Source organism: Schistocerca cancellata, chromosome 2 (assembly GCF_023864275.1).
Source record: "Schistocerca cancellata isolate TAMUIC-IGC-003103 chromosome 2, iqSchCanc2.1, whole genome shotgun sequence".
Lineage (NCBI taxonomy): Eukaryota > Metazoa > Arthropoda > Insecta > Orthoptera > Acrididae > Schistocerca > Schistocerca cancellata.
Window position 1 is genome coordinate 313431647 of NC_064627.1, and position 19067 is coordinate 313450713.

Below are 19067 nucleotides of genomic sequence, written 5' to 3' on the forward strand. Positions count from 1 at the left end.
TTTACATTACTTTGTTTCCGTGTACGAGTGGACATTGTGGATTTGTGAGGTTTCACTTGTGACCCCATTGCTATTTGCGTGTTGTGGTTCATTAGGTCTTGCTCAGCCATCCGTTGTTCATGTCCGGCCTTCTCCATTCATTTTGTTTGTTCACAGGCCACTCCCATTTGGTCGTGCTGTGCTTTCATTCTAGGCAACCCCTTGACCAGAACAGTCGCATTTACAACATTTTGGCGACAAGGTAAATGGTGGTAGTTGTTAGCATGAAGCTGAAGTTGGGCTGTCTTCTGAAGTAACAGCAGCAGCTCATGCAGCAGCAGCAGCAGCTCCAGTTAGACATCTTACAACAGTCGCTGTGGTTGCTAACGGACAAAGTCGATGCCCGGGACACATTACCACAACGGCTTCCGAGTCCTCAGGTGCCTGATGCTTTCCCACGTCTGCCATCGTTCCCACAATTGAATGACGCTAAAGAAGACTGGGAAACATACTTACATCAGCTGAAACAACATTTCACAGTTTTTCAAGTCACAGATGACTCCTTGCAGCAGTCGTTGTTTTCATCTTGGGCCTCCTCCGACATGTTCTTTCTTCTCCACAAGTTGGCACCATTGTCCGATCCTGTGGCTCTCTCTTTCCAGGAGATATGCCTTTTGCTGACCAACTATTATTCCCAGCGCTACCATGTGGTTGCCTCTCGGCTGGAGTTCCACCAGTACCGTAAACAGCCTGGTCAATCATATAGTTCCTGGGTCACGGACTTGCAGGGTCTCAGTCGTCGATGCGATTTTACACAAACCAATCAGCAGTGTAAGGCTTTGTATGTGGACTCCCTGATCCAGGATGTGGTGGTTCAGCTGTCTCCTGATCCTGAGGTCCACACTGCAGTGTTGAAACTTGATAACCCTTCCTTGGAAGTGATTCTCTGCATTGAACACTTCCATGAATTGCTCAGGTGGCTAATGAGCTTCTTATGGTGCGGCCGCAAGTGGCAGCGAAGGATGCATCTCAGCGGGTTCCGCCCTCACAACGTCGATGTGGCCCTGCCGACAGAGGCCAGCGCCATCTGGACTCCTCTTTGTCTGACGTCTCTATGGCATTGGCGCCTCCGGTCGCCCCTTGTCACAGGTCGCATAGCCCACTTCCATCTTGCCCACAGTGCTTTACCGCACATTCTGGAGCTGATTGTCCCCACCGCTGCAAAACGTGCATGCTGTGTAACGAGGAGGGCCACATCTGATCAGTTACTTGTAGTCACTCAACTCACTCCAGTCCTGCCCCTCCTGGGCCTGAAAATACCGTCCACACTCTGAAATTGGTAGACCCACAGGATGACCCATCAGTGCAGAAGCATTTCCCCACGCTCCGTCTTTTCACTGACGATGTCAGTTTTCATGTCGACACTGGGGCCACCGTCTCTCTGATTAATATGGTGACGTATACCCACCTGGGCTCTCCTCAGTTGTCGCCTCCCTCTCGGCTTTTGGTCGCCTATGGAGATGGTTCCATTCCCCTTCCTGGGCAGTTTGTCATCCAGTCTGAATCTATGGATTTCACTTGTAATTATAACAACACTGATCATACCCACCTGGACTCTCCTGAGTTGTCACCTCCCTCTCGGCTTTTGGTCACCTATGGAGATGGTTCCATTCCCCTTCCTGGGCAGTTTGTCATCCAGTCTGAATCTATGGATTTCGCTAGTAATTATAACAACACTGATCATTCGCAAACCCAATCAACCACATAATCAGACAGGACTGGCATTCAGCCATACTGCTTTACTCCGCTCAGCTCGTACAGCCCCATCCCCTTTTGTCTGTGGAAAGTTTATTTCTAGATGCGATGAGGATTCTCCTGACAGATATCACGTACACTATGCATCCATTCAAAAATCAACTTACGCTGCATTCAGAAATCAACTTAAAATGTGTTCAAAAATGTTCAAAAATTAACAGGGATGCATTTCAAAATCATATGAATGATCAATAGACCAACATGCGCTGGATGCTTTGTGAAAGAAATTTTTTTTCCTCAAGAATATGAATTTGGCACACCCTTTTCCTGGTAGCATCTAGCTGCTTGCAGCGACTGCTTGCACAGCCAACAGCCACATTCCTGTAGCCAGAAGCAGGAGCCCACTCATAACTGCTAAGCCGAATCTAAAGCCTAGTTTACATGACAACATTGGGTTGCACCACTCGTTGCATGTAATGTGTTGCACATGAGTTGTGATGAAGTTGAAACTTGTTGCGTGGAACTGCTGCATAAGAAAAAAATAAGAAACATGTTTCCATTAGTGACTGGATGAAGAAAAGACATCAGTTTAATTTCTTGGTATTCTTCCTGAAATAATTTGTAATGGAAGACCCAAGAAGTTATTTTAATTATCTTACAATGTCACCATAACTGTTCATGTTTTTTCCAGGTAGAGTTCATTTTGCAAGAAGGAATAAAGATACTCTAATGCATGAAGCACTTCGCCAGAACTGGAATTACTTATCACATTGCACGCATTACAATTGAGAACACTCGACATGCTATAAGATGCGAATTTAGTTGGTGATGACACTTTTTCATTAACACCAATAATTATTAACATTAATAGTAATAATTATTAACATTAATAGCAGTAATTATTCAAACAGGCCACATTAAGAAGAGAATGGTTTGCAGTCTGCAGTCTTGAAAATAGATCTGTAGAGTGGCAATATTTCAAAATTCAGACATATGTGAATGGGGAGCACTGTTGCAATGTTTTAAATAGATGAATATTGAATACAGAATGCAGCTTCTTGATTTGTGTAGCCTTCCCTCTTGTCAGAGTCGGCCAACTCGACCGATGGGATTTTAGTCTTGTAGACGAGAGCATTTCCACAGCTAGAATTACATTTGTTTGTATTTTTCTTAATTCAGTTGTATAAGTGCTTCTAATGGAATAAATTTTGCCCTGCAGCTCCGATATGTTCAAACTTTGTGTGTTCTGATTGCACATGGAGGTCTCATGAGCAGCAATATATTACTTATTTTTGGAATCAGCATCACTGAAATCCCACAAACACCTACACAAAGCATAGATATCCAAAAAGCGAACATTTTTCTCCATTCCTCACTGCATATTTCAATTTGTTTACACTCTGCAAACACACATAACCTCAAAACTCAAGCAACTAGTGTTGCCAAAGTTGGAACATGCCAAAACTGATTAGTTTCACCGATGAGTTGCAGAAACATGCGATGCGTATGCACAGTGGCCGGTAGTCCAGTTGCCTGCAACCTAGTGTCATCGTGTAAACTAGGCTTAATGTAAACAGTTGTGACTTCACGCTCATCGGAGGCAATTTGTGTTTATGAAGCATTGCACAGTCTTTCTAAAGCCTTTGACACATTTTGCTGTTGGCTGATGCTTGCATGAGCACTGTGTGTCATTGCTGTATGTGGCGCATTTCCTTTGCAATTTAAGTTATTTTCATTTTTTTTCCCTCATTTATGTTTTATTGTTGAAGTATTACTCTGCAGTAGCAGGATACAGTAATACCCTTTGTTAGAGTACTGGTTCTTACCAGTCAAAGTTGCAAAAGTTTAACAGAAAACTAATACAATGAAAAATCCCCAGAGTTCTAAAAAATTCCCAAGATTTTCCCTGTTTTCTCTCAGATGAAAAGATTCCCAGGTTTTTCCCGTATCTTCCAGGTTGTATACACCCTGATTACATGTATCATTTATCACATATATCGCTGTATTTTGATTATTACATTTCTTGTCACTAATTAGCTTCACAGGTAGCAATTTGACTAACAGCTTTTCTTCTCACTGATTATCTGGATTCCTACTTATTTATCATGTACCCAAGTAATTACTGCTTAATTACATTGTTAAGTAACTGTTAATTTCACTTATGTATGGTTTACTGTGCTACGCTGTGTTGTCTCAGGCTCGTATGTGTTCCGTAATTCACGTGTAAATACCAGTTTTCTTCCTTTTAATTGACTTGACACCCACAATCAGTGCAAAAATCAGCAATCAATGCACTGGTGCACAATGCCCTCTCAACGCTGGAAACTCTGCATGACTGTAAGTTTGAATTCTTACGTCATCTGCCATATTCTCCAGATTTGGCTCCATCAGTTGTTTCTCTTTACTCAAACCTAAAAAAAGACCTCAAAGGACAACAATTTGACAATGATGATGCAGTGATTGATGGTGTGAACACTTGGTTGGACTCGAAATTGAAGACCTTTTATTTGAATGGTTTGCAGAAGTTATCTGAATGTGCCTGCAAGTGTATTAGTGCACATGGGTATTACAAGGAGTACAACTCTGCTTCCGCTGTTTGCTGATGGATGGCGACAACGGTAAGTAGCAGTCAAAAGAAACAGATCAGGCAGTTAGCATGGACCTCGGTCAATATAACCTTATTCAAACATTAGTCAATTTGTCTCTGCAACATAAGGTTGTTCTTGATTGAAAATGTCATTTTACGAGCCTAATTCTCGTCTTTTACTGGAGGTGTTATTGTTTCATTTCAGTATGAAGAAAACAGCGGCTGAGTCTTATTGAGTGCTCTCAAGTACATATGATAAGGATGCTATTAGTGAAAGAACATGTTGTGAGTGGTTTCAACACTCCCAGAATGGTGATTTTAATGTCGTAGACCGGCACAGTGGTGGAAGAGAGAATGTTTTCAAAGATGCAGAATCGGAGACATTGCTGAGTGAAGACTCACTTCAAACTCAAGAAGAATATGCAAAATTAATGGGAGTGACACAGCAAGCCATTTCAAAATGTCTCAAGGCTATGGGCATGATCAGAAAGAAGGCATGTGGGTCCCGTGTGAGCTGAAACCAAGAGACATTGAAGGCATTTGTGTGTTTGTGAACAGTTGCTTAAGACGCAAAAACGGAAGGGATTTCTGCATTGCATTGTGACCGGGGATGAAAAATGGGTGCATTACAATAACCCTAAACACAAAAAAATCACAGGAATATCCCAGTCATGCTTCCACATCGACGACCAAACGGAATATTCACGGCTCCAAGATCATGCTCTGCATTTGGTGGGACCAGCTCGATGTCATGTAGTATGAGGTATTAAAACCAAGTGAAACAATCACAGGAGCTCTTTATCAAACACAATGTGTTTGAGCAGAGCATTAAAACACAAACAGCTGCAATTCAGTGAGAGACACGATAAAGTGATTTTGCAGCATGACAACACTCAACCCACATTGCAGAAGAGGTCAAAACGTACTTGGAAACATTAAAATGGGAGTCCTACCCCACCCACTGTATTCTCCGAACATAGCTCCCTCTGACTATCACCTGTTTAGATCAATGGTGCACAGCCTGGCTGACCAACACTTCCGATCTCATGAAGAAGTCAAAAATTGGATTGATTCGTGGATCACTTCAAACGATGAACAATTTTTTCAATGCAGGATTTGTACACCGCCCGAAAGATGGGAGAAAGTAGTGGCCAGTGATGGAAAATACTTTGAATGATACATGTGTAACCAATTTGTTTCACTAAAGCCTTAAATGTTGGGGAAAAAATGGCAGAAGCAAAGTTGTACACCTTGTATATTGAAACTAAATTGGTATTATGAAATTTCTGTCATTCTTTGTTAGGCTAGCAACTTTCTGACCCTCCCTTGTATATTACTTGTCATAAGCAATATCTATTAAAGCATGCAGTACTAGTTTATTCCTATGGAATGGGAATCCCATGTTTATGACCAAGGGATCCATCTTTTATGTTACAATGTTATTAAAAATTTAGTAATTATTAATTAAGAACTCTTGCTTATTAATATAGGTGCCAAGAGATTCACAAAAATCAGGCAACCAAAAGTATGTCAACAGTCAAAAGTATATCAACAGATCCTGGAAATTCACAATAGTTCAGCTATAACTGGCTCTGAAAGTTCAGACCAGGTGAAATCTTTAATTAATAATACCTTACAAAGTAATTAAGTTTGTGTTAGCAAACACTTTACTGAAAAGAGGAAAAATAATTCTTTCATTTGAAAGTGGTCTTTCCTCCTGAAATTATCTCTTAGCTCTAAAAATTTTTCCTATGGGTAGATGTACAAAGTTTTTTAATTGCATTAACTTTCTATTACCATCATTTCTGATAAAACTAATTAGCTCATTGCAATTAGAACAACAATCTGAATGAACTGAATAATAAAGTTTTGTTTGTACCATTTTGATAATTTACACAATATGTACTTCATGTAGGAAATTTGACATCGGAATTTTGAAAAGAAAACTAGTGACAATTTTATGTAGATCTTAATACATGAAACAGGGGTGTATACAAAGTAGGATGGTGGGGGTCAACCTACTCTGTCACAACATGATAGATAAATTACTCGTCAGGGACAACGTAAAATGGGACATTTTGCAGTGATAATTTCTCTACATGCACTTTGGACATGACGCTGAGGAAAGGAGAGTGAAGAAGAGCAGAGAGAAGGTAAGAAAACAGGAGAAGAATGAGAAGAGGAAGAGCATACTAGAGGGAACCGAAAGTATTGTAAAAGAAAAAGGTTGTGTTGTAAATCTGTTATACATATTCTTTTCCTTCATTTGTTAATTGCAGCCTAAGGAAAATCATGACCAGTTTCTTTTGTAGTGATTCAACAATTAACAATTTCTTGTACTTTTTTAATATATAATTATGTATTTTTGCATTTTACATAACAAGTGCCAAGTAACTGTTTTCTAGTGAGTAACACACTTTCTGTTTTACTCAGTGCATGTTGCGGCATAATCTTGCACCTACATTTGATGAGCAATATTCTGGATGGCTATGTATAGTAGCAGAATGGGCTGACACATTCTATATCTAAAAAAAAAATGGAGCAGTTAACACAGGAATACTCAATACTCAAGTCTTGTATTGTACAAACTCACTGTGAACACTCATTGACTTTCGTTAAAAATGTAATTGAGACTGTTTCTACTGATTTGCTTGATATCTCACTTTAGATAATGCTGTACCACACAGACAGTTTAATTATGAATTTAATTGACTACAAAAACAGTCTAGTAATGGTCAAAATGCATGTACTCCTAGGCTCAAGACATCACAATTTTGCTCTGTGTAAGTTATTAGTTATATGAAAAGCATTTGATACAAGAACACTTAAAAGATTTTAGCATCTTTTGACTCACTGTAATTTTGTAGTATTTTGATTATTAATAAATAACATTTCTAATTCTGTCAATTTTATGTAATTCTGCATAACATAATGAATGCTTTAGTAAAATTACTAGCAAGATCAGAACTTTGCAACAAGCCAGAACCCTGTCCTCTGTGAAATTATATAAAGAATCGGGTAGAAGCCATGAAAAATTTGAAAAACTCAATCTTTCAGCATACTTTTGTGATGCCAACTCTACACAACTTGAGTATATAAAAATTAGTTTTCTGAGTACACAAAACAGTTTGAAATAATGTAGCTGACACTAAATTTTTATTGAAGTTTAAGCATCAAAAGTGTTCTGACAAGCACGAACATTCAGGCATCAAAATTTTAGAATAGTGGAATTCACAGTTAAATGTGCTGATGAATGAACAGCAACTTAAAAAATATGTAAAATGTATTCAAAAGTTGCATTTCATTAGGAATATGTTAATAAGGACACAAGAGAATAATAGCTATATTGTGGATAAAAATCCAGTAGCTACAATCAAGGTTGCAAATCAATAAAGAAAGAAAAAAGTAGAGATCTGAATATGCAATCAGATATAAATATAAAAGTGATACACACACACACACACACACACACACACACACACACACACACACACACACACACACAAATATAGTGAAATGTTGTTAGCAAACAAGAAAATTGTATTTATGGCCGATTGTTTCATAATTCCACTACCACTACAGAATTTGAATTTGTGGTAGCAATAAATCAATAAATGAGGGTCAAATCAGAAGGGGGCAGGGGGAAGAAGATGGACAGAGTTTGGGTGGAAATGATACAGAAAATCAGGAGAATGAAATGGACAGAGTGAGGGATTAGCAAGAGATGGAGAGAGAGAAATGGGGGGAGGAGAAGAGAGACAGAGAGAGGGGGAGAATATGATGGACAGAGAGGAGGGAGGAGGGAGTGATGGACAGATAAGGGGAGGTGGTGATGGACAGAGAGGGGACATAGAGGTGATTGACAGAGAGAGGAAGGATGAGGAGATTAACAAAGAAAGTGGGTGGGGGAGTTGGACAGAGACAGGGAAGTGAGATTGGATGTATATCCAATTCCTGTACATGTTAGAAATGTGCACTACCTCAAACTTTCTTTTCCATTCAAGCAGACTGAGCCACAACAAAGGAAGGATGGCTACAGCTACCTAATAAATAAACTGACAGTGTATTGTGCAGACAGCATTTATTTACTGTTTACATCTACTGTACTGAAAAACCAGTATTTGTGATAACTAACTACTGTGGGCTGTGAAAGCTTTGGAGGCCCCTCATGAAAGTTTTTCTAGGAGCCCATGAAATCTATAGGTGGCCCTAATGGTAACAAATGTGACTTGTTGCTGAATAAAGAGCCTGCACAGGAGTAATTAACATTTATATTTCAAATAACTGTGTAAATTTATTACTGTGTATATTTCTGAACTTTGTCCTTCTTTTCTGTATTATTTTTATACATTTGATGATGACCTCCAACAGCTGAAACTAGTGATCATAATCTAAACCACATAGCAATTGAAACTGAAATAAACAACACATTTTATGTTTCACAATTTTTCAAACTTTATGAAAATGGTTTAAATCAATATCTTAAGTAAATGGTCATGACTGCATATAGTCTCCTAGTTTTCTTGGGTTTCTTGCCTTTGATAACCATCAATGGTGTTAAGTCAGTCTTAAGACCAATCCCCATGTAATTGTAAGACCACTACTTCTGAACCAGAGCCTAGGAGGATATTTTGATTAACACATAAATAGGAGAAGATATTAAGGTCACGAGGACTCAGTCTTTTGTTGCTATACTACACTTTTTAAAGTAGAATTCATTTTAGCCATTTAGCATGTTCTGTAGATCCTATAAAAATTTTAATTTTCATGAATGTGAAATGAGTCATGGGATTTGTTAATGAAAGATAATCAACTCTTAGAAATTCAATCTGCATCCGGCATCAGCAGAAAATTGTCAGTGCATCACTTAATACTCTTTGTACTCATGCCAGCAAAATCTGCTGTAGAAAATTAGCAGGAAAGCAGTTATGGTTGGATCCCAAAGAACTTCAAATAATGTGTTTCATTTTGCATATGAGCATTAATGTGTACTTCGTGTCCTAGCAGCTCATTTTTTGTTTGTTTTAAATTGCACAATGTGGGCTTTTGTGAGATTAAGACAAATTGTTTGCTGTGAATCATTTTGTGTTTCATTTATGTTGTATTATTAATTTACATTATTATTAGAAGGAATGCAAATAACACTTAAAAGTGTTTACCATCATAAAAGGCTATGTGATCACATCAAAATTGTGGTGATGATCATAATTAAAGATGACTGTGATGGAAAATCAGCTAATAAACTTGCACTACAAGTCAGTTTTACTGGACAAAGTATATAAAGGGCTTACAGTAAATACCCATTAATGCATACAACAATTTTGACACTAGCCTAGAACTCTTTCGGTATTCTATATTGTACTTGCTCAGATTTGAAAAGGGTATGAAAATGTTACTGACTCTACACAAGGAATTGTCTCAGCATTTGTACAATGGGATCTAAGTAAGCCACTAAAAAACTAAAACTAAATTAAGATTAAAATACAATCCATTGTTCTCCAAGAGTGTAGTGACGGTAAAATCCTTTAGGTTGTTAGGCTGCAATATGATCTTCTTCAGTGTCTTCTTAAACACTCAGGATACCAGTAGAGATGAGCTGAGTGGTCAGATAACCAGAAACACCAAAAGATCTTGAAAAATATCCCAGCAGAGGGGTCAAAACATTGACTGTGCAAGAAAAAAGTGAAGAGAATCATAATGTGACCTTACAGTGTAGATTTTTCCTAAAATGACAGTGGTCATCAAAGACTGCAGACTTACCTATTAATTTTATGACTGTGAATGTCTTTAACCTTATCACCTATTTGTTGCCAAAAAATGTAATTTTCACTTACAGTTTTAAGTCAATACTAATAAGGAGTGAGGGGAACTGTTTAGGTTGCTTTGAAAACAATATTTTTAACAAAAGTATTTACATTTATTGTATATGAACACAAATATTCACAATAATATATATTCTGTAACACCTGTACACAGATAAACAGACAATTTAATCAAAAAAGACAGTATTTTACACATTAAAAATAAATAAACACAAAAGACAATTTCACAAGAAATGTTCATGTATCCCCTTTGCTCCTTATCTCCATTTCATTGAGGGAATGAGTCAGTGAAGTAGGAAACTGCTTTCATATAAGCCTGAAATTAGAAAACAAGGTATAAAAATAGCTACTAAAAGTCACAGACTTGAGAAATATGCAAATTCATAGTTTCCTCATTAAATACAAAATGTTTTATGGATGCATCCACAAATGAAGCTTAACATCTAATTATAATGTCAGATCTACTCTGTAGTGGCAACACAATAATCTTTTCCCTAAACACAACTATTAAAAAAAGACATTAGGGTTTCCACTAGAGTTTAAGGAAAGGAAAGGAAAGGAGGGAGATGGAAAATATGATTAATAAGACAAAAAGTAAAGAACAAGGTGCTAATTATCTAGCCAATGTGCACAACATTCTGGTCATGTCAAAAATTTAAAGAAGTTATCTGTACCTCTTTTTTATAATGAATTACCTCAATTAAGGAAACATGAATCAACAGAAACATTGGAAGAATCACTGTATTCATGTCTAGAGCAAAACTAAGTTGAGAAATACACAGTGTGGTACAACTATAATAATGTTCAGGCTATCACTTCAGGGGAAGGGTACTTTCTGATGTTTACAAATAAATTTATTTCTCATTAGGCAGCTGGAAAGATCAATAGTTATCAGTTACATGAAACTTTCCCAATTTTTACATGCGCTCACACACATACACACGTACATGTGTGTTCCTCTGAAGAGTATTCAGGTGAATTTTTTTGTTTTGGCAGATATTTGCAATTTCAGTTTTGCCATGTATAGCTGGAGTCAGACCAAACAAATGATGCTCATCATGTCTTTCATGTTAAGCTTAGTGACAATGGAAAATGTTTGTTTCCCCACTACAAACAAAATTATTTTTAAAAAGGAATTTTACATGCCCTTGTGATAGAGCATTCCCAAATTACTCTAGTGTGATATTCATTTTACGGATCTGTATTATCAGGGACAGTAAAACACACAGAATAACCAGTACTCCAGCAGCATCTGACTAACACTACTGCATAGCAGTAGCAACTTGCATGGACCAGTACAGTGCTGTTGCTGATTCTTCGTGTTTTACTGTTAATATGCACTGATAAAACTAATATCACACAAGACAAATTTGGGATGACTCTTATAAAAGGGCATGTAAAATTGCACTTAAAAAATTATTTTGTTTGCAATGGGAAACAAACTGACACTGAGTTTCTCAAGAACAATGAGATGAGCAGTACTTGTTCGGTTGATTCCAGCTATCACTGCAATAATGAAATTGCAAATATCCATTGAAACACCAGACAAAATGAGGCTGATTACTTATTTTTTGTCCCCATGATCATATGCTGGATATAAGGCTAACACCAATGAATGGACATCATCACCTTCAAAAGGTTCATAGCTTCGTACAGCATCTTATCCTGCCAGTGTAATTGTAGGCACCCCTGAAAATCTTAGTATGACAATCCACACATTTATGGTATCTCCAGTCTGATTTTTTTTATTATTTTTTCTGGTTCTTTCTGTGCATAAACTAGTGTTGCTGAAGCGAATAGTGTATAACTGAGTTTGCCTGACACACTGTGGAAATGCTAAACACTTCCAGATATGCTAGAGTACATTAGGGAAAGAAGATAATGAAATACATTACACATAATCTTAAAAATGAAATACTTGTCCAGTGTGTTCCCATTATTTTGTCTAATTTCTATATCCATCTCTCAGAAAGAATAAAATAAATAATAATATGTTAGACTTACCATTTCATAATTTAGGCCAATCATACACTGCAGGAACGGAAGATTTATAGTAGTAGTCATACAGCTGAGCTCTTATGAATTTTTCCAAGTTTTCAGGTCGTGGTAGAGTTGATGCCACTCCTAAAAGCAGGGGAAGTGCAATCAAAATTTTCAAATGTAAAACTACACAAATTTTACTGTAAGAAAAAATTAAGAGCATTATGTTTACCTGTTTCATAAGCATACTCTGCTACTTTGACAGCAATTTCAACTGAACACTTCTGTATACTTGATAAAGGTGGGTAAAGGCTTCCTTTCTCCAAATCATCTTCACTGACCAAATCAGAAAGTGCCTGAAATAAGTCCAGCCATTAGTGTATATCAGCACAAAAGGTATCAATACTGATCAAGCAAAGATTTAAAAAGTACCAAAACTTTAATGAAAGAAAAAAAAATTGATAAGGAGGTGATGTGAATATGTATGTATGTGTGTATGTATTTATTTATTTATTGAACTGGGGACCTAGAAACAATGGAGAAGCTCCATCCTCACCGCAGCCCTCAGTGGTACACAACCCCACAACTGGCTAGAGCAGTCCACTCACCCCACTGCCACCCCACACCGGTACCTTTTATGGTAGCGAGTTTTCCTGTTACAGGCATTTGCATCACCGATGAGTAGTTTTCGAATTCCAGTTTGCCCTGTTTTCATCTGTGTTGTGATTTAGCAGAAGTTTTTCTCCTTTCCCTGTATGTGGTGTAAATCTTCAATATGCTGCCTCTTTAAATACAAAGCACAGCAGCTACCTTCATTATGGAAGAACCCACCATATGAGCATCAACAACTTGCTCACATTTGAATTCTCTTGGCTCTGACATAATACACTCACAACTATACAGAACACTGTTCTGACCATGACACACACTTGCAATGTCTTGAGGACATTTCACAGATGGTGTTTGTGGTCTAATACAACAGCACAGTCTGAAGGCCTGGCATGCATTTCTTGCAGTGTTTTCATATTTTTGTCCAACCCCTGTAAATTTTGTCCCATACAGCCACAGTGAAGAGATCCTCATTGATGTAAAACATACTCATAAAACAAGAATGCATAGGACATATCCAAAGTAACAACAACAAAAATTGATTCTGATACTGATTTGATGGGCTGATGACAACTACACTCCTGGAAATTGAAATAAGAACACCGTGAATTCATTGTCCCAGGAAGGGGAAACTTTATTGACACATTCCTGGGGTCAGATACATCACATGATCACACTGACAGAACCACAGGCACATAGACACAGGCAACAGAGCATGCACAATGTCGGCACTAGTACAGTGTATATCCACCTTTCGCAGCAATGCAGGCTGCTATTCTCCCATGGAGACGATCGTAGAGATGCTGGATGTAGTCCCGTGGAACGGCTTGCCATGCCATTTCCACCTGGCGCCTCAGTTGGACCAGCGTTCGTGCCGGACGTGCAGACCGCGTGAGACGACGCTTCATCCAGTCCCAAACATGCTCAATGGGGAACAGATCCGGAGATCTTGCTGGCCAGGGTAGTTGACTTACACCTTCTAGAGCACGTTGGGTGGCACGGGATACATGCGGACGTGCATTGTCCTGTTGGAACAGCAAGTTCCCTTGCCGGTCTAGGAATGGTAGAATGATGGGTTCGATGACGGTTTGGATGTACCGTGCACTATTCAGTGTCCCCTCGACGATCACCAGTGGTGTACGGCCAGTGTAGGAGATCACTCCCCACACCATGATGCCGGGTGTTGGCTCTGTGTGCCTCGGTCGTATGCAGTCCTGATTGTGGCGCTCACCTGCACGGCGCCAAACACACATACGACCATCATTGGCACCAAGGCAGAAGCGACTCTCATCGCTGAAGACGACACGTCTCCATTCGTCCCTCCATTCACACCTGTCGCGACACCACTGGAGGCGGGCTGCACGATGTTGGGGCGTGAGCGGAAGACGGCCTAACGGTGTGCGGGACTGTAGCCCAGCTTCATGAAGATGGTTGCGAATGGTCCTCGCCGATACCCCAGGAGCAACAGTGTCCCTAATTTGCTGGGAAGTGGCGGTGCGGTCCCCTACGGCACGCATCCGTGCGTCACTGCGGTCCGGTCCCAGGTCAACGGGCACGTGCACCTTCCGCCGACCACTGGCGACAACATCGATGTACTGTGGAGACCTCACGCCCCACGTGTTGAGCAATTCGGCGGTACGTCCACCCGGCCTCCCGCATGCCCACTATACGCCCTCGCTCAAAGTCCGTCAACTGCACATACGGTTCATGTCCACGCTGTCGCGGCATGCTACCAGTGTTAAAGACTGCGATGGAGCTCCGTATGCCACGGCAAACTGGCTGACACTGACGGCGGCGGTGCACAAATGCTGCGCAGCTAGCGCCATTCGACGGCCAACACCGCGGTTCCTGGTGTGTCCGCTGTGCCGTGCGTGTGATCATTGCTTGTACAGCCCTCTCACAGTGTCCGGAGCAAGTATGGTGGGTCTGACACACCGGTGTCAATGTGTTCTTTTTTCCATTTCCAGGAGTGTATATAGCTCTCAAGGTGATTCTTTGAGAATAAAACTAGTTGCATGCAAATAAATGAACAAATGGGACAGAAGAATAAATGATATATTACAAAACAACAACATATTAATGTGCATTTCTTGAATTCTAAATGAAATGGTTCTCAAATTTGGAATATGTCAATAATCTTAAATATATTTTCATTTAAAAGTCAATACCAAACTTGTCACTAATATGCAAATGTATGGATGCTGAAGAGCATAAAATAATTAAAATTTTATACGATTAAGCTTGAATCCAGTTCTAACCAGTACCTTCATCTTGATTTTCAAACTTAAAATCAGTATGCAGAGGAGTCTCTGTGGATTTTGGGCACTAAGAAAAAGTTGTTAGTAGATTGAAGCTTTGAATCTGATTACAAGATGTGCCAAGATATCTTTGCCACAGCTTCCACTCAAATGTTGAAATGTCAGTTTATTAAGTGTTTTAAGCTTGAAGTTTTCATTGAAACATAAAAACTAACAGTGTAGCATGTTATGAATCAATGAAGAGTTCTAGAGACTGCTTAAAAATTAAATAATCATAATCAATGTTTAGACTTTCAAAAAGCTTACCACTTCACTGTTGCCTCAAATTAGGGGCACCAATGAGATAGGAATGCCTCTGTAGCTTGCAAATTAATACCAAATCAAAAACTCTGTACATTAAGCAAATGTCAATGTAATATTCTCTACTTTACCATTTGTTCAAAACCAAATACACTAAATGGCCAAAAGTGGAACATCAGGGTATGTATGTATGTGAGGTTTATAACACTGCATCAACAACACAGATATGCCTCCTGTCATAAAAATTGAATGGAGAGACACGAACTTTAAGAACAAGTTATATGGACCTAGATGGTCACTGAATTACTGTGAAGGGGAAACACTACGGGAACACTAGATGTTATTTTAATTGTAATAGGAAGGGACTACAGAACTCGAAAGTGTACTGAATAACATGATCATTAGATATTTGCCAAGTACTGCAGAGGACTTCATTTCAGTTCAGATAAAGATGGTAATATGAATTAGTTTTCATGATGATAGTGCTGCCCAGAAGCCTATGAACACAATAAGGAATGTGATATAGCTTTCAGTGGTGAAATTAATTCCACTGTTTTTCTGTAAAGCAGCAAAAGTAGAATTTATGGAATGATGAAACACAGAGCATGATGCAGCTTTTGTGTGGTAAAGTGAGGACCTTGGAGATGTAACACAAACTATATGTCAGGGTATCAGGAGGAGGTGGAGGAGGAGGAGGAGGAGGAGGACGAGGAGATTAATGTTCAACATCCTGTTGACACCAAGGTCATTAGAGATGGAGCACAAGACTGGATTAGGGAAGGAAATCTGTAGTGCCCTTTCAAAGGAACCATCCCGGCATTTGCCTCAAGCAATTTACAGAAATCATGGAAAACTGCCATTGTATTACAGCAATAGTGAAGTATGAACCAATTAGGCAGTCCTTGCTGATATGGGTAAGGACAATTTGTTTTTATCAATAGAAAAGCAAAACAGCTGTTTGTAAAAACATTATAGGCAGTCACATTGTTCTGAAAATGTACAATAGCTTGTAATCAGACATGCGAGTTTCATTGTGATGATGTTTCCACCAACAGTGGACAGGCCATTTCAATAATCAAATGGCCGTTTGCCCAATCTGCATCCTCAATGCCAACAAAAAATCTTAATTGTTTGAGAACTGGCGGTGTGACAGATAAATTCACTAAAAACTCAAATAATCACTATTCAGATGTCTTCAGTGAAAATGAAAATAAATTACATAGTCACTATATCAGGACTCAGTCCAAAGATTTTTCCCAAAATCGATGATAGTAAAAGGCTGCCCTAACCTGTATTAGTTACATTTCTAGCATGTCAGGAACAAAACAGTCTTGGGTGGAAACACTCAATAATGTAACTTATTTGATGCAATCCATTTATGTTAAGCATTATTCCTATGACTTATATTAACCATTAATATACACACTGAAGAAGTTGTTCTCTAGAGACAGAGACTATTCTGATTCTGATCAGGACATTACATGCAAAATATACTATACCTTTGCTGAAATGAGGAAAACTTCTTCACTTATGGTACGAATGCCAGCACAGATAACACCTAGTGCAACTCCAGGGAAAATGTATGAATTGTTACCCTGGCCAGGATAAAATGTTTTTCCTTTGTAAGTCACTGGATCAAATGGTGACCCACTGGCAAATACTGCTTTACCCTAAATTAAATAAATTAATAAGTGGCTTGCAGAACATATATAAACTTGGGAATACTATCATTTTAAATGCACATTTATGTCTACCAAATACACATTCCACAATTTTTATTCTGATCAAAGTATGTAGTCTCATGCATTATTTGCTCTTATATTAATTTCACCTAAAAATGAGTCCCATATCTGATTTTTTATGTACTAACTCACATAATAGAAAATCCAGTATGGAATAATGACAATTTTATGAAAAAAATAGACTGCTACTCACCATATAGTGGAGGTACTGAGTCCCAGACAGGCACAGTGTCTTCTTCTGAGTTAGATAACATAGACACACATTCACACAAATGCAATTCACAAGCTTATGACTTGTCTCTGACTTCCAAGGACAGACTCTGATCTCGGCAGCCAGAGAAAGTGTTCATGTGTATGAACTGCATTTCTGTGAATGTCAGTGTTTAAGTTATTTAATTTGCGAGGTCTTTTGGCTGAAAGCTTAGTATTTAGCAGTCTTTTTGTTGCACCTATCTGCGGCTCAGCACCTCAGCTACATGGTGATTAGCAAGCTATCCTTTTAATAACTTTTTTTATTGTACTGTTGCGAGTGCCTTGTTCATTCTCCTTTTTTTACTTACATAATCTATAATTATAATCTGCCATTATTAATTTAAAAATATCATGGAAACTTAAAACATTCCTACAGCACAACACTTAAAAATACATTTACATAACAGCTGTGATGACACTCTGTGTAATGTATACTAAATTGTTCAAAAATGTTGTAAAAGTATTTCAATATTCTGTTCTCTAACACACAACAAAAACAATATTTTGGCAGTAAAGAACATTAATTATCTAACTTTCAGCATAAGATGTGGCTTAGTATTTCAAAAAAGAAATTATTCTTATCACTAACAGTTGACACATCACTTATGATGGACTCATGAAGTGCACTATGAAGAAACTGGGGAATTAAGGCTAGATTTAACTTTGGCAATGATGAGGACAGGAAACAGGCATTCATCCCTTTAATGGTACCCTTCAGGGCATCATCTTTAACAGTTTAAAGAAATCACAAAAAAAACCTACATCCAGGTGACCAGGAAGATATTTTATTTCCATTCTCATTGAGTTTGATTTTAGTACCTTTCATTAGGAAAAAGCAAGTTATTGTGTGATTATATACTTTCCCTTTTTTCCTTCCCTTTTCTTCATATTATATTCTTCAATGGATTTCTCCACTTTGGGCATATCTCTTCTTTTCCAGTAATTTCTAATTTCAATTTATTTCTCCTCACAAGTCTGTTCTTTGTTCAGTACATACTCTTTGAGTGGGTAAATTGGTTCTCTTTTACAGCACAATCACTGAAATTAATGTACTTCACAATATTTTCTTCTCAAATGTTCATAGCTAATACTTTGTGTTTATTCTACTGTCACTACAGTTTCTAGCTTCTTCCTTTTCAAGTTTAACTGATTATCTTATAGCAATTTCACATGGAATCCCAAGAAAAAAAACTGACTTGTTCCTTTAATTTTGTCTATTTCATTTCTTCTGCATTACATTGTTTCTTAACTCAGAAGACTAGGTGACTTAACCTTGGTGCCGAAATCCCATTTTGAAAGCTCAAGGCTCAGGTTATCTTGTCCACCCTAGCAAGCTCTACTGTCAAAAGTTTTGGGTAGATAACTAATCTGCTATGATATGTACAATTAAGGCAAATCGGAATTACAAAAAAATTCTCTTTTACAAAAAAATTCTCTTTTGCACACAGTTCATCAGTTTCATTAACACTTAAAACATATACATAAAATTTCAAATTCTTCACTAGATGCAAGTGAAGGGATAAAGCAGAAAGAATGAAATTGTACATTTTTGTTTTAAGGCACTGTTAGCTAGATTTTTTTGTATTAAACATTTTAGTTTCTGCCCTGCTATTCTATATTCCCCAATTTTGTATTTATTACAAATTATTTCATACTTTCAAGAAAGAGAAATGTGCTTTACAAGTGAGGATATTTTAGGTGAGATGACAGGAACACAATTCTTTTGATATGTTACAGCTAGAACATGAGTGCATTGCACTCACAACCTCTTCCGCCAGACAGG

General features: G+C 38.2%; 1 protein-coding gene across 2 annotated transcripts in view; it reads right to left on the reverse strand.

The window, feature by feature from the left end:
- Positions 1-10292: 10292 nt before the first annotated feature.
- LOC126161695 (NADP-dependent malic enzyme-like) overlaps positions 10293-19067 on the reverse strand; it is a 395549-nt gene continuing 386774 nt past the window's right edge. For both annotated transcript variants that reach the window (XM_049917710.1, XM_049917711.1), the window contains 4 exons: positions 16790-16960; positions 12356-12479; positions 12148-12267; positions 10293-10459 (listed from right to left, as the gene is read on the reverse strand). In XM_049917710.1, the coding sequence (XP_049773667.1) occupies positions 12152-12267; positions 12356-12479; positions 16790-16960 (411 nt within the window). In that variant the 3' untranslated portion in view covers positions 10293-10459; positions 12148-12151. The remainder of the gene's footprint in view (positions 10460-12147; positions 12268-12355; positions 12480-16789; positions 16961-19067) is intronic.